Genomic DNA, 22,914 nt, shown 5'->3' with positions numbered 1-22,914 from the left:
GGCCCCCTCATCCCTACCCTGTTATGCATGGCCCCCTCATCCCTACCCTGGTATGCATGGCTCCTCATCCCTACCCTGGTATGCATGGATCCCTCATCCCTACCCTGGTATGCATGGCCCCCTCATCCCTAACCCTGGTATGCATGGCCCTCTCATCCCTACCCTGGTATGCATGGCCCCCTCATCCCTACCCTGGTATGCATGGCCTCCTCATCCCTATCCTGGCATGCATGGCTCCCTCATCCCTATCCTGGTATGCATAGCTCCTCATCCCTACCCTGGTATGCATGGCCCCCTCATCCCTATCCTGGTATGCATGGCCCTTCATCCCTATCCTGGCAGGAATTATCGCCCTCATCCCTATACTAGTATGCATGGCCCCATCCCTTTCCAGGTATACAGGTTCCCCATTTCATCCTGGTATACAGGGCCCCCCATCTCATCCTGGTATGCAGGGCCCCCATCAGAAACCATTAAAAATAACACAAAATATTACACTTACCGACCTTGCGCTCCCTCGCAGCGTCTGCTCCGATGCAGCAACTGCTTTATGCTTGTAAGCAGCACATGGCAGGGACGTCAGGCGTTGCTCACAAGCAGAGCACAGCTGCCGGAGTACTCACCGGGACTGTGCGCACAGAAAGCAGCGAGTATTCATTCCTCTTCAGTAGCGCGCAGTGTCAGCCACCGGCTTTCTGCTGCTGCAGGGGGTCACGTGTGCCGCTACTTGAGAAATGAATATTCATTGGATTCATCATTCATTCATCAGGAGACTATTTAGTATTGAACTATATTTAAGTGAGACTAGAGGAAGAAAACCCTAAAATCATGTATCATGTTATCCGAAACAGTTAGAAAACTAGCCACATATTGGCCGACCCCAGACCTCAAACTTTATACTTTGAAGGGTAAGTGTTCCCTGAGCGGTACATATTGGGTCGTCTGAAGACTGAGTTTAGTCTAGGACAATTTGTCTGCACTACTAATTATCAGCTGGTACATTACCAAACTAGGGCAGTCCCTATAGGAGAAAAACACAAGAATTATACTGTATTGTCACATACTATATATTCCTGACACTGGAGTGGCTCATAAACTTACACAGTATATACTTTGAGGTCTGGGGTCTGCCAATATGTGGCTAGTTTTCTGACTGTTTCAGATAACATGATTTTAGTTTTTTTTGTCTAGTCTTGCTTGAATATAGGTCAATATTAAACAGTCTCCTGATGGTGAGGACGATGAAACCCGTAGAAATAAGGGGCTTGGAGAGTGAGTGTGTATACGTCACCTCACCCTATATACTGAACTGTGGGGTATATGTTTTTTCTATTAGTCACCTACTGACTAATCTTAAGGGGGTGAATTATGGGTATAGTTTTACATTTGGAATTAATAAAGTTCAGTTTTATGCTTTTGGCAGCAAACATGAGGAATGACATGAGACAACCCATTTAAAAAGATTCAGTTTTGGTTAAAACTATTCCAACATTATGAATATAAAAAATGCTTCTCCCCTATGTGACATCTCTGATGTTTATTAACAGTTAATTTCCAAGTAAAATATTTCCCACATTAAGAAAATGAAGAAGGCTTCTCCCCTATGTGACGTCTCTGATGTTTAACCAAATATGATTTCTGCTTAAAACATTTCCCACATTCTGAACATGAAAAAGGCTTCTCCCCTGTGTGAGTTCTCTGGTGATTAACCAAATATAATTTCTGCTTAAAACATTTCCCACATTCTGAACATGAAAAAGGCTTCTCCCCTGTGTGAGTTCTCTGATGCTTAACTAAATCTGATTTCTGGATAACACATTTCCCACATTTTGAACATGAAAAAGGCTTCTCCCCTGTGTGAGTTCTCTGGTGATTAACCAAATATGATTTCTGTGTAAAACATTTCCTACATTCTGAACATGAAAAAGGCTTCTCCCCTGTGTGAGTTCTCTGATGGCGATCAAGAACAGATTTCAATTTAAAACATTTCCCACATTTTGAACATGAAAAAGGCTTCTCTCCTGTGTGAGTTATTTGGTGTGTAACAAGACTCCCTTTATGGCTAAAACATTTCCCACATTCTGAACATGAAAAAGGCTTCTCCCCTGTGTGAGTTTTCTGGTGACTAACCAAATATGATTTACGGTTAAAACATTTCCCACATTCTGAACATGAAAAAGGCTTCTCCGGTATGTGGGTTCTTTGGTGTAGTGTAAGTTTCCATTTATGGTCAAAACATTTCCCACATTCTGAACATGAAAAAGGCTTCTCCCCTGTGTGAGTTCTCTGGTGATTAACCAAATGTAATTTCTGGCTAAAACATTTGTCACATTCTGAACATGAAAAAGGCTTCTTCCATATGTGCGTTCTTTGGTGTTGCTCAAGAGTCCCTTTATGGTTAAAACATTTCCCACATTCTGAACATGAAAAAGGCTTCTCCCCTGTGTGAGTTCTTTGGTGTTGCTCAAGATTCCATTTTTTGTTAAAACATTTCCCACATTCTGAACATGAAAATGACTTATTTGTTTTAGGAGCAGTTTGTTCTTTAATGCCTCTTTTGTGACTTTGATTTTCCTTAGTAGTCAGTAATGAATCAGAAGATGGGACCTGTTTCATAGGATCAGATGACAGATCTTTGCTGTGAATGGATGATGATATATCTGGAGTAACAACAGTTAGATCAGTTTTATCTTGTAGGATCTCAAGATCATCTGACTTAAAAATTGAAGATGTCAGCTGTCCCTCTGATCTCCTGGTACAGTCATCTGCGGAGATAAAAAGCAATTATTAATTTCTAATAAAATATCCTTGAGTTTTATATTTTTGAACATTTATACTTACACTGTCCATAAAAATGGCAAGTTATGTAAAAAACTTTAATTTTTTACCAAGACAATCACAGTTCACAGTCTAATAGAAAACCTTGTTGGATGAGCCAGTAGTGTGCGGTGTCCAACTGTTTGTTCATTCTGCCTCCCAAATATCGAATAAAAAGAAACCAATCAATGTTATGTAGGTGAAAATAATACCAATTCTCATCTCACAAAAAACAAGTCCCCACTCAGGTCCATCATCTGTCATTGGAAGAACAGAGGTTCCCACACTATTAGTGGTTCCAAGGCTGTTGAAAAGCAACAAGGTTTCCATAAACCAATCCAGCAAAATCCACTCTCACTTCGGAGTCTTGCAGTGTGCACAAACAACATTTAGGATCCCTGTATGTAGCAATATTATAGTGAGAAGAATCCGCTTAGTTTGCGGTGTCTCCTGGAGCACAATCTGGGCACTATGTGCTGGGTAAGAAAATGGCAAATGTGTAATTTTCACTCTCCAACATCCACTGTGGGTTAATTTCCAGAAAGAGGCTGTGGAGACAAAATATTCACTCCTCCTACACATGTAGTATAAATTGTTGGTACCCCCCGTTTACTGACAGAAAAACCCACAATGACCACAGAAATAACTTGAATCTGATAAAATAATAAAAAAATCTATGAAAATGCACAAATGAAAGCCAGACATTGCTTTCCAACCATGCGTCCACAGAATTTATAAAAAAATAAAACTCATGAAATAGGCCTGGACAGAAATTATGGTACCCTTAACTTAACCGCTTCGTGACCACCAACGGTAAACATCGGCGCTAGCAGGGCTTTGTGCAGAGTTACGTACTTTATAACGAGGGGATTCTGCCGCACAACGCTTCCTGTGACCCCCGACCTCATTGAGACCTGATTTGTCTCATTGGCTGGTGTGATGCTGACGTCATCAGGACCTGAACCAATCACTAAGAAAGTTTGTTGTAGCAGTGAACTTTCCCGGGCGATCTGCCTCATAAAAACGCTGCTTCTCCTCAGATCTCCCGTCAGAGAGAGGTTAGAGGAGAAACAGTGTTACAAGTGCTGCTGCCAACAGCTCTGTCAGTCAGCGATTGTGCTATAAAGTACAAAACAGATAAGGCAGGTTAGGGTTAGTTCTATAGTGAAGGTTAGTGTTGGGGCTAAAGTTAGGGTTTACTCTAAATTTAGGGTTAGGCTAAAGAATTAGGCTTTTCTCAATTGTCTCCCCAATAATTTGGTCACGTCAGAGTTTTCTATTTCCGGAAAAAAAATAAAAACGAATAAAATGGCCGGTCAGTATTATAGTGCAGAGGAGGCTTATCACTTTTATGTTCTGACAGTGAAGAAAGTTCAGTGTCAGATGGTGATGTGGATTTCGAGGGCTTTAGTAGCAGCGACAGTGATAGCTCAGAAATGAGCAGTGATTCTGGTCCATCCTCACACACAAGGACCAGTACAACAAGAAGGACAAATAGCGCTTCTGGAGAAATGTCTCCCACTCAGGGAACAATGCCCAGTACTAGCGCTGTCCCTAGTGCTCGTGAATTGGCGCACACCAATGTCCAAGGGGCTTTGCCTCCTGATGTAGCATTTCCCAGATGGGAGGCTTCGACTTCTCCATTCATCCCTAATTTTAATGCCTTTCCTGGAATAAATGTGGAGGTGGAAAATTTTGGACCAATTAATTTTTTTAATTTGTTTCTGACAGATAGCTTGCTAGAGCATATTGTCCTACAAATTTATATGCGTCCCAATTCATCAGCCAGAATCCACCATCCTATTATGCTAGGTCAAATTTATGGAACCAACTAATGTCCTAGAAATGAAAATATTTTTAGGACTCACATTCGCTATGGGGCTTGTTAAAAAACGAGCATTCAGTCCTATTGGTTCAAGCGCCCTGTTCAAGCCACCGCTATGATTTCTGCCGTTCTTCCTAGGACCTGTTATGAAATGCTCATGAGATTTTGGCATTTTAACGACAATAGTCAATGCCTGCCCAGAAATGCCCCAAAACATGACAGACTATTCAAAATCACACCCATCATCGAAGACTTGACAGAAAAGTTCCTATAGCTCTACACCCCAACAGAAAACATTTCCATTGATGAGTCCCTTGTAAAATTCAAAGGAAAACTGCACCTGAAGCAATTTATAAGAGGGCAAGGTTCGGAATAAAGCTCTATAAAATGTGCCAGATTTTAACCGGATACACATCAGCTTTTCACATTTATGAGGGGAAAGACAGCCAACTAAACCCACCAGGAGGCCTTACTTATCTGGGGACATCTGGAAAAATCGCTTGGGAGCTGATAACTCCATTTTTACAAAAAGGCTACAATCTGTATGTTGACAACTACTGCACCAGCATACCCCTATTTAAAAGTCTGGTTGAACATAACATAGGGGCTTGTGGGACCATTGGCAAAAACCGTCAGGGGTTTCCACAATCATTGGTCAACAAAAAGTTCCGAAAGGGGCAGTCAGGGGCTTTACACAAAGGAGAGCTGCTTGTCCTTAAGTATAAGGATAAAAAAGATATTTTTATCCTGAGCTCGATCCACACAGATGCCACAAGGGCCACTGCAGACCAACAGGGATCCACTACTCCAAAACCTGTGTCTGTCGGTGACTACAACAAATATATGGGGGGTGGACCTTGCAGATCAGGTTCTACAGCCATACCAGGTATCAAGAAAATCATGTATCTGGTATAAAGAGTTAGGCATTTATATATTTCAGGTGACCGCATATACCGTATTTACTCGTATAAGCCGACCCGTGTATAAGCCAACCCCCCTAATTTTGTCATAAAAAACTGGGAAACTTATTGACTCGCATATAAGCCAAGGGTGCACAGTGAGTGGCCCCAGATAATGCTGCACAGTGTGTTGTGGCCCCAGATAATGCTGCACAGTGTGTGGCCCCAGATAATGCTGCACAGTGTGTTGTGGCCCCAGATAATGCTGCACAGTGTGTTGTGGCCCCAGATAATGCTGCACAGTGTGTTGTGGCCCCAGATAATGCTGCACAGTGTGTTGTGGCCCCAGATAATGCTGCACAGTGTGTGGCCCCAGATAATGCTGCACAGTGTGTGGCCCCAGATAATGCTGCACAGTGAGTGGCCCCAGATAATGCTGCACAGTGTGTGGCCCCAGATAATGCTGCACAGTGTGTGCCCCCAGATAATGCTGCACAGTGAGTGGTCACAGATAATGCTGCACAGTGTGTGGCCCCAGATAATGCTGCACAGTGAGTGGCCCCAGATAATGCTGCACAGTGAGTGGTCCCAGATAATGCTGCACAGTGAGTGGCACCAGATAATGCTGCACAGTGAGTGGCCCCAGATAATGCTGCACAGTGAGTGGCCCCAGATAATGCTGCACAGTGAGTGGTCCCAGATAATGCTGCACAGTGAGTGGCCCCAGATAATGCTGCACAGTGAGTGGTCCTAGATAATGCTGCACAGTGATTGGCCCCAGATAATGCTGCACAGTGAGTGGTCCCAGATAATGCTGCACAGTGAATGGCCCCAGATAATGCTGCACAGTGAGTGGCCCCAGATAATGCTGCACAGTGTGTGGCCCCAGATAATGCTGCACAGTGAGTGGTCCCAGATAATGCTGCACAGTGAGTGGCCCCAGATAATGCTGCACAGTGAGTGGCCCCAGATAATGCTGCACAGTGAGTGGTCCCAGATAATGCTGCACAGTGAGTGGCCCCAGATAATGCTGCACAGTGAGTGGCGCCAGATAATGCTGCACAGTGAGTGGCCCCAGATAATGCTGCACAGGTAGTGGCCCCAGATAATGCTGCACAGTGTGTGGCCCCAGATAATGCTGCACAGTGAGTGGCCCCAGATAATGCTGCACAGTGAGTGGCCCCAGATAATGCTGCACAGTGAGTGGCTCCAGATAATGCTGCACAGTGAGTGGCCCCAGATAATGCTGCACAGTGAGTGGTCCCAGATAATGCTGCACAGTGAGTGGCACCAGATAATGCTGCACAGTGAGTGGTCCCAGATAATGCTGCACAGTGAGTGGCCCCAGATAATGATGCACAGTGAGTGGCCCCAGATAATGCTGCACAGTGAGTGGCCCCAGATAATGCTGCACAGGTAGTGGCACCAGATAATGCTGCACAGTGAGTGGCCCCAGATAATGCTGCACAGTGAGTGGCCCCAGATAATGCTGCACAGTGAGTGGCCCCAGATAATGCTGCACAGTGAGTGGCCCCAGATAATGCTGCACAGTGAGTGGTCCCAGATAATGCTGCACAGTGAGTGGCCCCAGATAATGCTGCACAGTGAGTGGCGCCAGATAATGCTGCACAGTGAGTGGCCCCAGATAATGCTGCACAGGTAGTGGCCGCAGATAATGCTGCACAGTGAGTGGCCCCAGATAATGCTGCACAGTGAGTGGCCCCAGATAATGCTGCACAGTGAGTGGCCCCAGATAATGCTGCACAGTGAGTGGCCCCAGATAATGCTGCACAGTGAGTGGCCCCAGATAATGCTGCACAGTGAGTGGTCCCAGATAATGCTGCACAGTGAGTGGCACCAGATAATGCTGCACAGTGAGTGGTCCCAGATAATGCTGCACAGTGAGTGGCACCAGATAATGCTGCACAGTGAGTGGTCCCAGATAATGCTGCACAGTGAGTGGCCCCAGATAATGATGCACAGTGAGTGGCCCCAGATAATGCTGCACAGTGAGTGGCCCCAGATAATGCTGCACAGTGAGTGGTCCCAGATAATGCTGCACAGTGAGTGGCACCAGATAATGCTGCACAGTGAGTGGTCCCAGATAATGCTGCACAGTGAGTGGCACCAGATAATGCTGCACAGTGAGTGGTCCCAGATAATGCTGCACAGTGAGTGGCCCCAGATAATGATGCACAGTGAGTGGCCCCAGATAATGCTGCACAGTGAGTGGCCCCAGATAATGCTGCACAGTGAGTGGCCCCAGATAATGCTGCACAGTGAGTGGCCCCAGATAATGCTGCACAGTGAGTGGTCCCAGATAATGCTGCACAGTGAGTGGCCCCAGATAATGCTGCAGTGTGTGGCCACAGATAATGAGGACAGTGAGTGGCCCCATCATGTTGCTGCTGCTGCCGCTGTAAGAAAAAAAAAACAAAACTGTATACTCACCTCCTACAGCCCGCTGCTCATCAGCGTTGCCGGCTCTGAAACGGGGACAGGTGAATATGACTCCCCCCGTTTATACTCATACCCTCCTCTGGTTCCTCTCTGCAGCCCCCCTGCTTGTTCCATGTTCTCGGCGCAGCGGCTCTTCCTGCTTCAGAAGACATGTGGTACTGCTCATTAAAGTCATAAATATGCGCATATTCATGAGTTTAATGAGTGGTACCACGTGACCGCTGAAGCAGGAAGAGCAGCTGCACCGAGAACATGGAACAAGCAGGGGGGCTGCAGAGAGGAGCCAGGAGGGGGTGAGTATGATCTCTGACACCCCCGCTCCCCCCCCGGTATATGACATATGTACTGTATAAGCCGAGAGGGGGGACTTTCAGCCCAAAAAAATGGGCTGAAAATCTCGGCTTATACACGAGTATAGACGGTAATTCTTTTGCGTTATACAAAAAAGTCGGAAATGCAGATCCTTTCCTTGATTATCGGAAAAAGGTCACTAAAAGTCTTGCTTTTGAAAATTTTGTCCCCGCCAATCCTTTAGAATCTGAAGATGTCAGAAGACTCACTGAGCGACATTTTATTGCACTCATCCCAGTAACTGAAACAAGAAAGAACCCCCAGAGATGATGTCGTGTATGTTCCTAGAGAGGAATGAGGCATGATCCCCGCAATTATTACCCACAATGCCCATCACTGCCAGCCTTATGCCTCCATGACGGCTTTACAATCTTCCACACAGAACCACGTTTTTGAACTGTTTTGACATTCAAGCATTTGGTTTATTTAGTGACAGACACATTTGAGTAGAGCTGACTTAATTTCCGGGGGTAGGTGGGGGGAGGTCTCCATAGACACAAGCTGGGCACAATATATTTGGGCACTACAATGACAATTTTGCAATTTTTGCTCTAAACCTTCCACTACGTGTTTCTGGAAATCATCCATGTAGTGAAAATGGTCACTATATCTATAGATGATATCCCAGAGGGGTGTCATTACGAAAATGGGGTTACTTCAGGGGGGATTCTCTTGTTCTGGCACTTAGCGGCTCTCCAAAGTGCCATAACAGCAGAATCCCCCCTGAAGTGACCCCATTTTGGAAATGCACGCCTCTACATTTTAAAACTTCTGTGAAGCATCTGTGGGTTCAAGGTGCTCAATGCACATCTGGATAAGTTCCCTAAGGGGTCTAGTTTCCAAAATGGGGTCACGTGTTGTTGGTTTCCACTGTTTAGGCACATCAGGGGCTCTCCAAACGCGACATGGCAACCGCTAATTATTCCAGCATATTTTATATTCAAAAATCAAATGGCGCTCCTTCCCTTCCGAGACCTGCCGTGCACCCAAACAGTAGATTTTTCTTCACATGTGATATCGGCATACTCAGGAGAAATTGCAAAACAAAATGTATAGTCCATTTTCTCCTGTTACTCTAGCAAAAGTAAAAAAAAATTGGGGGGCGTGGCTATGTAGCGGCCGTGAGAGGACGCGTTCAGGGAGAGCTCCTCGCATCCTGATATTAACCCTGTCAGCGGGCCCGTGGTGCCGTGACACACCTGGCGGTACTGGATCCCCTGGACCGTGGAGCACCTTTAGAACCCCTGGGAGGCTAATTTCAGCCGCAGACGGCGGTAAAGGCTGGGGCGGCCGGCGGGGCCTGCAGGAGGCGGTGGCCATTTTCACAAGCGCGCGCTCTGGCTGACAGACGCAGCACTGGTTCCCTCCTCACAGCGCTGACAGGACGGTGAGCGCCTACTCTGTGGATCTGGCAGGGAGAAGCGGTGAGTGCTCTGGAAAATTGGGCCCCGCACTCCCCTCTGTTAAGTTTTGGCTGGTCAGTGCTATTAGAACTTTAGGTCCTCTGGACTCATCCCGGGCTGCTGTGCCTGTGGGTGCTGTGGTCCCACCCTAGCCATAAGGCCTCTCGGCTACTATACGAGACACTTTGTCATCTTTATATTATAGCGCTGCTGCGCTTATAATCTGGACTTGGGAATCTCCTGGATATATGACTTCATTTGCTCGGCTGTGCCATATTGCTATTAGAAATGAATTGCTCCAAGGGGGCAAGCGCAGCCGAAAAATTAAAAGAGTATGCTAGACCTGACCATTCTGATACCGCACGGTCCCTCAGAAATAACCCCTCGCAGGTTCAGCGTAAAAACCGCCCCTCTGAGGGTGGAGAGGAGAGTGAGCAGGAGGAATTAACCCTCAAGCAGGCATATGAGCAACTGATGCAGGCCATCTCTTTAACCAGAACATCGATGACGGGGAAAATAGAAGACGTGTATACCGAGGTGGGGCGTCTTCGCCAAGATATGCAGGCCATGAGAGGACGCATTACAGAGGTGAAGACAAGGGTCTCCAAGGTGGAGGATACCATCACACCCATGGAAGCCAAGCTTACGAGAGCGGCGGGCTCGATAAACGCATGGAGGCAAAAAGCAGATGACTTGGAGAATAGAAAGCGTCGGAATAACATTGGAGTCATTGGTCTGCCGGAACGCTCGGAAGGTCAACATCCGGAGCAGTTTCTAGAAGATTGGCTCAAAACCTCTCTGGGAGACGAATTCTCCCCAACATTTGCTGTGGAAAGCGCCCATAGGGTTCCTACAAGACCTCTTCCTCCTGGAGCCCCACCCAGACCTTTTTTGGCGCGTCTCCTCAACTGCAGGGACAGGGATGCGATTCTACGCCTAGCTCGACAAAAAAGTCTCATTAAGTTCAACAACGCCACGATCTCAATTTTTCCAGACTTTTCCATGGAACTTCAGAAACAAGGGGCACAATTCATGGAAGTCAAGGAGCGGCTCTGGGAGAGGAATATCGTGTATTCAATGATTTATCCGGCCAGACTCCGGGTGGTTCACGGGGGTTCTTCCCTATTCTTTGCGGATCCGGAGGAGGTGGCTGAGTGGCTGCGGTCCCGCAAGGGGTCTGCTGAGAAGGAATCCTAATGTTTCTACTGTTAATCAGAAAAAAATTTTCTTTTCCATTGATGGTCTGAATGGAGCTTTTTCCACGGACGCCCGGATTACCCACAATACCAGACACTGAGCTCAGTGATGGTATCCCCGTGTTTATTCCGTGATGGGAGAGGAGGACTTTGCTCCCGTATTGTTTGTTTCTCTACTTTGATGTTTTTTCATAGTGGTTTTGGTTTTATTTTTTTTTTTTCTTCAGGTATAATTCGCAGCCAGCAGCAATTTCAGTATACGTGTGGTGTCTCTAAACTTTCCCCGGGTACTGATGTAGGCCATATCCAGAGGAGTAAATATGGGGTCTGAGATGATATGTATGACATGAAATGTGAGAGGTATAAAAACTCCCTGGAAAAAGATCAAGGTCTTCTCGCAGATTAGACATTACCGCCCTCACATTGTGGCCTTGGTGGAGACACACCTGATCAGGGATACAGCTCGATGCGTGCAGAAGCCCTGGGTACAATGGTCTGTTCACGCATTCCATACTAGTTACTCGAGGGGGGTCTCACTGTTGGTGCATAGAGATGTTAGATGGGAAGCCAGGGAGACCCGGAGGGATCCTGAGGGTCGTTTTGTCTTTGTCTATGCATTAATACTAGGAAAATGTGATTTTGTGTGTGTATAATCCACCTCCGGCCAATATGTCCATTCTCCAGAAGGCGTTGAGCTTCGCCCTAAATTATCCGGATGCGGATGTTATTTGTATGGGGGACTTAAATATGGTTATGAACAATCACCTTGACAAATTAAGACTGGAGGATGGCACGGATGGGGGGTTCCTTCGCCGACGGCAACCCAACTGTCGCTATTTATGGCGGGTAGTGGGTGGCTGGATTTGTGGAGAGTGCGGCATCCTGAGCTGAGAGAGTATACCTGCCACTCATCCACTAGGCGCTCCCTGTTGCGCATAGATTACATATTCGGAACCAGTGGTCTGGCAATGTGGGTTGATAGTGTGGAGCATGGTAGTAGAGGGATCTCAGACCACAGCCCGGTCATCCTCAAACATAAGTACGGGCAATTGAATAACAGGATAATTTGGAAGTTGAACCCTTTCTGGCTGAAACTAATAGTAACCCCTGATAGAACAATCGACCAACTGCATTGTTTCATTTTGTCCCATCAGGAACCTCAGGATATTAATTTATTTTGGGATGCCCTTAAGGCATATCTGAGGGGTTACCTGTCCTCCACAATTCCTTATATTAAACGGGTAACCTCCAGAGAGGATGATGTGATGGAACGGCGATTGAAGGATTCAGAGGCTGCGTACATATCTAACCAAACCAATGGCAATAGGATTGAATGGTTGGCTGGCCAACGATTATACACCCAGCACATAGGCACTAAGTCTAAGCGCAAATTATTCTTTGCTCGCCAGTCTTATTTTGAACTGGGGAACCAGGTAAGTAAGCTATTGGCCTATCTGGTGTGCCAACATAATACATTTAATACTATATTACAGATCCGAAAGCCGGATGATTCGTTGGTGTCTTCAACTGAGGAGATTCTTGGCTGCTTCTATGATTATTATAAGTCGTTATATGAATCTAAAAGTGGCTCTGATAATCTGGAGTGTTTGGATTACTTGTCAGATATAACATTCCCTACCTTAGATCCTGATCAGCGAGCCTTTATGGACGCTGAATTCACTGTGGAGGAGATAGAGAGTGCTATAGCGGACATGGCCTCTGGGAAGGCCCCTGGGCCGGACGGGTTCCCTATTGAATTGTATAGGAAATACCGAGATATATTAACACCACTTCTGATAAAGGTGTTTTGGGGAATACAGGAGGGGGAATCTATGCCTGAATCCTTTTACGGGGCCATTATCATAGTGCTTAGGAAGGAGGGGAAGGACCCTTTGGAATGTGGCTCCTATCGTCCCATATCGTTAGTAAATGTGGACTATAAAATCTTTACTAAAATTCTTGCCACCAGATTAAATTCGATAATACTGAACCTTATACATCCTGACCAGACAGGCTTTATGCCTGGTAAGAGCACTTCAATTAATATCAGACGGGTCCAGTCAATAGCCCAATATAGTTCTCTAATGCCAGATAACAAATGGGGACTGGCGTCGTTAGATGCCGCCAAGGCATTTGACTCTCTTGAGTGGCCTTTCCTCTCCGCATGCCTACAGAGGTATGGCTTTGGTGATAAGTTCATAAAATGGGTTAAACTATTATATATGGAACCTAAGGCCCGTATTATTGTGAATAATTCCATGTCTGAGTCCTTTTCATTACATAGGGGACCCGTCAGGGGTGCCCCCTTTCCCCAGCCCTCTTTGCCCTTGCGATTGAGGCACTGGCAATACGCATAAGGTCTTCCCCTGGCATTAAAGGTATAGATATAGCGGGTCGGGTAGATAACATAGGTTTATACGCAGATGATATGGTGATATTTATGGACGAGGCAGAGGAAACTTTGCCTCAAGTGATTGCCGCCATAGATGGATTCAGTAAATATTCGGGATTATATATAAATTGGGAAAAGTCTGCCTTGTTACCCCTGTCCCGATGTCCCGACTAGAGGCTCTCTCCTCGTTGCCTAGTGTATCCAGCTTTAAATACCTGGGGGTTCATGTATCCCAAAACAGCACGCTTGACTGTGGCCGGACGCATCAACCTGAATAAAATGATATTACTTCCCAAACTTAGCTATTTCCTTCAGCATAGTGCCGTAACGGTACCCAGGTCCTTTTTTGTGAACCTTAATTCCCAGGTCACGTCATTTATATGGGGGAATAGTAGGCCTAAACTTATACTGTCCACTCTGCAGAGGCCTAAAAAGGGAGGTGGGGCGGCGCTACCAGATTTCTTCTTATATTATTTGGCTGGACAGGCTAAAGCCTTAAGTAAATGGATGCTGGGTAATTATCTCCCTAATTCTGAAAGTCACTTGCTTCACGCTGCAAGAACTGATTGTCCACTGGGTTTCCAGGAGTTGGAGGGGCCTGGTGTCCCTCGTTTACTGCTCCGTCTGGCACGATTAGTATGGAGGCAAATTAAGAAAGTGACTGGATATAGGGACATTATAGCTGAAATGCCCCAATGGGAAAATGCATATTTTTCAGTATTACCAAGTCACCCATCCACTGATTTTTGGACTCAACATAATGTCTCCTTGATAGGAGACTTGTATGATCATGGGACCTTAATGTCTTTGGAGCAGATACAGGCTAGACATGAGATTCCGAGATCTCAATTTTTCCGCTATTTGCTACTAAGATCTCCTCTCCAGTCACACATAAGGAGTACAGGTGGGGGCCGTGCCATCTCGTCCCTACCTCTGATAGGAATCCTTAACTCACAGGGTCCCCAGGGCCTCATCTCCTCTTTATATACGTACATGCTGTCGGTGGGAGCGGAATCTGCCATAAGTTCTGTTAAAGGGAAGTGGGAACGACTCATCCCTAATACGCAGGGAGAGGAGTGGGAAGAGATCCTGGAGTCTCCGATCGGAGTATCACCATCTGCTAATAATAGAATGATACAGCTGTATATAATAAACCAATCATATTTGACTCTGATACGACTTTTCAGCATGGGTCGATTCCAATCATCAGAATGCTTGCGTTGTCATGCGCCAGATGCAGATTTTATCCACATGATATGGCAATGTCCCATTACCCTACAGTACTGGAAAGAGGTGACGTTATTCTTGTCATCACTGGTGCAAACTCCTGTCCCTCTTGAACCACTGGTCTGCTTATTCGGGGTGTGGGAAGAGGAGGTTTGAGGTCACCATGTTGGGATCTTTCTACGTGAGACGCTGTTTCTGGCACGGAAAGTATTGGCACTATGGTGGATGGGTAATTCATGTCCCTCTCTTAGAACCTGGATTGATTTGGTAAACACGATTGTTCCATACGAGCGCTCACTATATCAGAACAGGGGATGCCCGGGGAAATTTGAAAAAATCTGGGAGAAGTGGAATTCTTCCCATCTCACTTTGTAAAATGGAGACATAGCATGTGAGACTGTATAGTGCAAGGTAGTAGGCTGCGAATTAATAGATAGTTGACGTAGTTGTAGTTTAGTTCAGAAACCCATAATTAATCAATGTTATATGAATGATACAATAAAGGCCTGTGAGATATGATTGATGCACATGCTCATAATGTATAGCCAAGTGTTCATTATATATGCTTGTTGGATTATGCATAGATCACTCGTATATTAATAAGAGTGTTTAATCCTTGATTCAACAAAGAGATGGTAATATGTATGCTCTGTACAATGTTCACAACCACAGGCAAATATTTATGTTGTACATTATATCCGTTTGAAGTTTAATAAACGAATTTAAAAAGTAAAAAAAATTAGGTCTAAAGGAAAATTTTTGTGACAGAAAAGTAAATGTTTATTTTTTCCTTCCACATTCCATTCATTCCTGTGAAGCACCTGAAGGGTTAATAAACTTCTTGAATGTGGTTTTGAGCACCTTGAGGGGTGAAGTTTTTAGAATGGTGTCACTTTTGGGTATTTTATGTCATATAGACCCCTCAAATTCACTTCAAATGTGAAGTGGTCCCTAAAAAAATAGTTTTGTAAAAATGAGAAATCGCTGGTCAACTTTTAACCCTTATATCTTCCGAACAAAAAAATTCTGTTTGCAAAACAATCTCAGAATCACCAGGATTCGTTGAAGCTTTTTAGAGTTATGACCTCATAAAGTGACACTGGTCAGAATTGAAACAAAATTGGCCCGGTCACGAAGGCAAAAACAGGCTCTGGCGCGAAAGGGTTAATATTTTGTTGCACAACCTTTTGAGGCAATCACCGCAATCAAACGATTCCTGTAACTGTCAATGAGACTTCTGCACCTCTCGACAGGTATTTTGGCCCACTCCTCAAGAGCAAACTGCTCCGGTTGTCTCGTGTTTGAGGGTTGCCTTTTCCAGATGGCTGCTCTTTTGTTACCATTCGTATTATCCGTCTCTTTGATTTGTCTTTATTATTATTTATTATAGCGCCATTTATTCCATGGCGCTTTACATGTGAGGAGGGGTATACATAATACATACAAGTACAGTAATCTTAAACAATACAAGTCACGACAGGTACAGGAGGAGAGAGGACCCTGCCCGCGAGGGCTCACAATCTACAAGGGATGGGTGAGGATACAGTAGGCGAGGGTAGAGCTGGTCGTGCAGCAGTTTGGTGGATCGGTGGTTACTGCAGGTTGTAGGCTTGTCTGAAGAGGTAGGTCTTCAGGTTCTTTTTGAAGGTTTACATGGTAGGAGTCTGATATGTTGTGGTAGAGAGTTCCAGAGAAGGAGGGATGTGCGGGAGAAGTCTTGTATGCGATTGTGGGAAGAGGAGATAAGAGGGGAGTACAGGAGATCTTGTGAGGATCGGAAGTTTCGTGCAGGTAAGTACCGGGAGATGAGGTCACAGATGTCTGGAGGACTCAGGTTGTGGATGGCTTTGTATGTCATGATTAGGGTTTTGAACTGGAGTCTTTGGGTAATGGGGAGCCAGTGCAGGGATTGACAGAGGGGAGAGGCCGGGGAATAGCCGGGGGACAGGTGGATTAGTCGGGCAGCAGAGTTTAGAATAGATTGGAGGCGTGCGAGTGTTAGAGAGGAGGCCACAGAGCATGAGGTTGCAATAGTCAAGGCGGGAGATGATGAGGGCGTGGACTAGGGTTTTGCGGATTCTTGGTTGAGGAATGTACGGATCTGTGAAATATTTTTGAGTTGAAGTCGGCAGGAAGGGGAAAGGGCTTGGATATGCGGTTTGAAAGAGATCAGTGTCAAGGATAACTCCGAGGCAGCGAGCTTGTGGGACTGGAGAGAGTGGGCAGCCGTTTACTTTAATGGATAGGTCTGTTGGGGGGGTCACGTGAGATGGGGGAAAGATGATGATTTCTGTTTTGTCCATATTAAGTTTTAGAAATCTAGCGGAGAAGAAGGATGAAATAGCGAACAGACATTGTGGGACTCTGGTTAGTAGGGAGGTGATATCTGGTCCAGAGATGTAGATCTGTGTCATCAGCATAGAAGTGATACTGAAAGCCATGAGATTCTATGAGCTGTCCGAGGCCGAAGGTGTAAATGGAGAAAAGCAGGGGCCCTAGGACTGAACCTTGCGGGACTCCGACAGATAGGAGACGTGGTGAGGGGGTGTGCGAGTGGGAGACGCTGAATGTCCGGTCTGTTAGGTATGACGCAATCCAAGATAGGGCCAAGTCTGTGATACCAAGAAATGAGAGGGTATGTAGTAATAGGGAATGGTCCACTGTGCCAAAGGCAGACGACAGGTCCAGGGGGAGGAGGACAGAGTAGTGTCGCTTGGCCTTGGCGGCTAGTAGGTCATTGGTGACCTTAGTTAGGGCAGTTTCAGTGGAGTGGTGTGGCCGGAAGCCAGATTGTAATCGGTCAAGGAGGGAGCAAGAAGAGAGGTGGGAGGACAGTTCAAGATGGTCATCAATGTTCCTCTTGCGGCCACATCCAGGGAGGTCGGCTACAGTCCCATGGAGCTTACATTTCTAAATAATATGTGCAACTGTAGTCACAGGAACATCAAGCTGCTTGGAGATGGTCTTATAACTTTTACCTGTGACATGGTTGTCTATAATTTTCTTTCTAATCTCCTGAGACAACTCTTTTCTTTGCTTCCTCTGGTCCATGATGAGTGTGATACACACCATGTCACCACACAGCACAGTGAGTATCTGTAGCCTCTATACAGGCCACTCACTGATTCCAGGATTGTAGACACCTGTGATGATAATTAGTGGACACACCGTGATTTCACATGTCCCTTTGTCACATTGTTTTCAGGGGTCCCATCATTTCTGTCCAGGCCTATGTCATGAGTCTCCTTTTTTTAAATTCTGTGGAAGCATGGTTGAAAAGCAAAGTCTGACTTTTCCATTTCATAAGTTAATTAAATTCACCGCACACTCAAAGAGACTTTATGCAAATAGGTGTTCATTTTATTACATGTGGGAGCCAAACAGGAATATAACACACAGTGGAAGCGATATAAATAAAAGAAGTTTCGGCTCAGCCCGAGCCTTTATCATATTATCGCTGAAATATAAAGAGAGATATATCGGAGATTGACAACAACAGATAAACAAATCACAAAAATCGTCTATTATTTATATCGCTTCCACTGTGTGCTATATTCCTGTTTGGCTCCCACATGTAATAAAATGAACACCTATTTGCATAAAGTCTCTTTGAGTGTGCGGTGAATTTAATTAACTTGTAATTAGGACCTACTGGTCCGTTGCACCTGCACCTCATCTATATTTGACTAGAGTGCACGCAAAATACCCAGTTTTCCATTTCATAGATTTTTTAATTACTCTTTTTGCTGAACGGCGCTGGAAGAAAATGCACTCACATAACGACTTCACTGCACTCAAACAAGCAACACTTGCATTCAAATCAGCTCTCACCTCTGCTAAACAGGCCTACTTTACATCCCTTGTATCTTCCTTATCCCACAACCCTAAACAGTTGTTCAATACTTTTAACTCCCTCCTCCGCCCACCACTGCCCCCTCCAACTTCCCTAATCTCTGCTGAGGACTTTGCCACGCACTTAAAAAACAAGATAGACCAAACACGGCAAGTCTTTATTATTCAACCACCACAACCCCTTTGTATACCAGACCAATGCCCAAACTCCTTAACCTCCTTATCCATCATCACTGAAGGGGAGCTTGCTCATCTCCTCTCCAAATCACACCTCACCACTTGTGCACTCGACCCCATCCCATCCCACCTCCTCCCCAACCTCACCACCACTCTTATCCCATCCCTAACCCACCTCTTCAACCTATCACTAACTTCTGGTACTTTCCCTTCTGCTTCCAAACATGCCACAATCACGCCTATCCTTAAAAAGCCAACCCTCGACCCAACCGCTATGTCCAGCTATCGCCCAATATCACTGCTCCAACTCACTTCCAAACTCCTGGAGCAACACGTCCACACTGAACTTTCCTCTCATCTCTCATCTAAGCTGCTCTTTGACAATCTACAATCTGGTTTTCGCCCCCACCACTCCATTGAGACAGCCCTGACCAAAATTACTAACAACCTACTTACAGCCAAAGCGAGCGGACAATACTCTCTACTCCTCCTTCTCGACCTGTCCTCTGCGTTCGACACAGTTGACCACTGCCTCCTACTACAGATCCTTTCTTCCTTTGGCATCAAAGACCTCGCCCTATCCTGGATCTCCTCATACCTCTCCAACCGCACATTCAGCGTCTCCCACTCCCACCCTCTCTCTGTTGGAGTCCCCCAAGGCTCTGTTCTAGGACCCCTACTCTTCTCAATCTATACACTTGGCCTGAGGCAACTCAAAGTCCCACGGATTCCAGTACCACCTTTATGCCGATGATACTTAGATTTACCTCTCTGGCCCAGACGTCACCTCTCTGCTCTCCAGAATCCCAGAGTGTCTATCGGCCATATCCTCCTACTCCTCCCGCTTCCCCAAGCTGAATGTGGACAAATCGGAACTGATCATCTTCCCCCCCCCATATGAGAAAAACCTTACCTTACTTGACCTATCTATGACAATTGACGACATCACGCTTTCCCCCGTACCGGAGGTCCGCTGCCTCGGAGTAACCCTTGACTCTACCCTGTCCTCCAAACCGCACATCCAAGCTCTCTCCACCTCCTGCCGCCTCCAGCTCAAAAATATTTCCAGAATCCGTCCTTTCCTCAACCCTCACTCTACTAAAATGCTTGTGCATGGTCTCATCATCTCCCGTCTTGACTACTGCAACACCCTTTTCTGTGGCCTCCCTGCTAACACCCTCGCAACCTCTCCTGTCCATCCTTAACTCTGCCGCCCGACAAATTCATCTCTCTCCTCGCTACTCCTCCACTTCTCCCCTCTGCAAATCTATTCACTGGCCCCCATTCCCTCAGCATATCCAATTCAAATTACTAATACTGACCTACAAGGCCATCTATAACCTGTCTCCCCCATATATCTGAACTAATCTCCCGATACCTTCCCTCACATAATCTCCGGTCCACCCAAGACCTCCTTCTCTCCTCCACACTTATTTGCTCCTCATCCAACCGTCTCCAAGACTTCTCCCGAATAGCCCCCATCCTCTGGAATTCCTTGTCCCAACACGTCCGGCTATCAACCACACTCTGATCCTTCAGACGGAACCTGAAAACCTACCTCTTCAAGAAAGGTTACAGCCTGCAATGACCCCCGCTGCCTCACCACTACTGGAGCTACCGCTGCACCATCACTGGAGCTGCTGCAACCCCCCCAACCTACTGTCTGCTTCCCCACCATGCTGTAGCATGTAAGCCCGAAAGGGCAGGGTTCTCTCCCCTCTGTATCGGTCTATGATTGTTAGTTTGTTTACTGTAAGTGGTATCTGTACTTTGTATGTAACCCCTTCTCATGTACAGCACCATGGAATCAATGGTGATATATAAATAATATTGTCAGATTCAAGCTATTTCTGTGACCACTGTGGGTTTTTCTGGTACCAACAATTTTGACCGTGTGTATAGATTATAACCATCAGTGAATTTATAACATGGAATCACTTTATGGGGATTTCGACTATTCTGGTTTTCTGTCATTTAGTTATATTAGGGCTTCTGCATATGGTGTGTCCAATCTCATCTGGGATCTGTTCCTGCTGTCCAGCTGGAGTAATCTGCTCCCTACTTCAGCCAATTGGAAAGTACCACACCCTACTAAAGCGCAAAGCACATGGCCGGAATCTGCCAGATACAGCGCTGTTCTCCTCTGGTTCAATCCTCTGTGCTCAGCTTGCGGCTTGTGTATTTGTTTCCTGCTGTGACCGTGGCCCGTTTACTGACTATTCGTGTCTTCTGATTCTGTATTCTGTCCTTCTGGTTCTGACCCAGCTACCTGACTATTCTTCTCACCATCTAACACCACAGAGTAGCAGGTAACACCATGGTCCAAGCCTAGGGGTCCCTGTATAAGTCCAGATCAATGTAATGGCGTTAAAGGGCGATGAGCAAGGCAATCCTCGGGATATGGAAAGCAGAGAAGATAGTGCCAGGCATGTTCATGGTGGACATCTTTTGAGCTGCCAGGTGACCATGAACAGTGCTCCCAATACATTGTGTCTGCAAACTATTCCAGCTAGATCTGCATTCAAATAGCTAAACGGCGCTCCTCCCTTCTGAATGTTAGGAGTCAGGTTCCTGTCGCTGCACAGCAGGAATCCCGATACTTGCCTTCGGCGGACTCCCATTCCTCTCTGGCCGCAGAGGAGGCTGCTCAGCAGACTCGTCGATCCCGGCGCTCTGCTCAGACCAGCATTGTGGGTTTGGTTGCTGCTGCCACCTCTGGTCCAGCTATAGCAATGCATACTGGTCAGCAGCAAGCTATTTCAGGGACTGAGTCCTTTTCTCAGCCCACTGAGCCCACTGAGCATACCCATGGGATGATCTCTCATTGGAGATTGGAGGTCACATGCTCAGGTCCTTCTCCATCAGGAAGGTCCCGGAAGGACGCTGCTATAAAAGGTTCGCATGGCCGCTCGGCCATGCGCTAAGATAGACTTTTGTTGAGGCTTGTGTGAGTGATGATGGATGCATGAAACTGGTGACTGACTCATTAAGACTCCCTCCCTTTGATACGTATGTGTTAAGGTTAGTTTAGCTTGAGTCAGCGCCTCATGGTAGCAAACATGTGCCAGAGTGCTCCAGTCTAAGCACAAAGGTTAGCGCCATAGTGCCACCATATCTCCTGTACCTCTGGGTGGTACAAGTCTATCCGCTGCACCCTGTGATAGGGCACAGTATCTTCCTAGCATCACCCTCTAGCGCCGCTGCAGCAGCTCCGTGCACAAGTGGGTCTAGAAGGACTCTGACTCCTTGCCTCTGAGCAGAGTTCTGCGACCACTTCGCATGCGCTGACAGCATTAGTGTGACTTTGTGAAGTAACAGGGTTCACCTCGTACACTCCGGGTGAGGTAACCTGACCGTGCTACTATCCGCCATTACCTAGCAGCAGGTTACATCTCTGCACGGTGGACCCCGGGCTGCGAACGCACCTCTTACTATCATAACTATTTGGAGCGTTCCGCTAGCCCTTAACATTATCTTAGCGCCAGAATCTGGCTAGTAATAGCGGACGAACAGCAACTGCTGCAGCACATCCGGCAGCTGGGGGGCAGGTTGGCGGCTCTAGAGCGTTCAGCCTCAGCTGCGGATGTTACTGCAGTCGCTGTTGAGGCAGCCGCGGAGGCTGTCACCCGTGTGACCACTGCCGTCCCTGCTCCGACTTCTTTGTCCCGCCTCTCTCTGCCCGAGAAGTTCTCGAGTGATAGTACCTCATGTAGGGGTTTCGTCAGCCAGTGCGCTATATAGCTAGAGCTGCTGGCGGCACGATTCCCCTCAGAGTGGGCTAAGGTGGGATTTATCATCTCCCTCCTGTCAGGCAGAGCTCTGGAGTGGGCCACTCCGCTGTGAGAGCGCGGAGACCCCATGCTACAGAGTGCCTCTCAGTTACTGGTCACTCTGAAGAAAGTCTTTTTGGGGCCTTGGGTCACACATGACACTGCGCTCCAGCTCCTGGCTTTAACACAGGGTTCGTCCTTGGTGAGCCAATATGCAATTCACTTCCGGACTCTGGTCTCAGAGCTGGAGTGACCTGGTAAGGTCCTCATTCCCATCTTCTGGAGGCCTGGCTGATCATGTCAAGGACGCCTTCCCCACTAGGGAGGTTCCCGCAACGCTGGAGGAGCTCATTACCGTCTCCACCCGCATTAATCTTCGTTTTACCGAGCAAGGGTTGGAGCGGGCCCAGTCCAGCCAGAGGTTTAGATTGGCACCAACCTTCGCTAAACCCCTGGAATTCCCTATCAGGTTCTGAGCCCCCAGAACCCATGAATCATAGAATCGTAGAGTTGGAAGGGACCTCCTGGGCCATCTGGTCCAACCC

General features: G+C 46.6%; 1 protein-coding gene across 1 annotated transcript in view; it reads right to left on the bottom strand.

Annotated features, from left to right (window-relative positions):
* Positions 1-1,522: 1,522 nt before the first annotated feature.
* LOC141078022 (uncharacterized) overlaps positions 1,523-22,914 on the bottom strand; it is a 53,786-nt gene continuing 32,394 nt past the window's right edge. The window contains exon 8 of the mRNA XM_073564820.1: positions 1,523-2,765. Within this exon, the coding sequence (XP_073420921.1) occupies positions 1,576-2,765 (1,190 nt within the window). The 3' untranslated portion in view covers positions 1,523-1,575. The remainder of the gene's footprint in view (positions 2,766-22,914) is intronic.

This window comes from Dendrobates tinctorius, unplaced genomic scaffold, assembly GCF_039654945.1.
Source record: "Dendrobates tinctorius isolate UK_male_01 unplaced genomic scaffold, ASM3965494v1 ptg000491l, whole genome shotgun sequence".
Lineage (NCBI taxonomy): Eukaryota > Metazoa > Chordata > Amphibia > Anura > Dendrobatidae > Dendrobates > Dendrobates tinctorius.
Note: the sequence above shows the minus strand (reverse complement) of the source record. Positions and strands in the feature narration are given on the sequence as shown.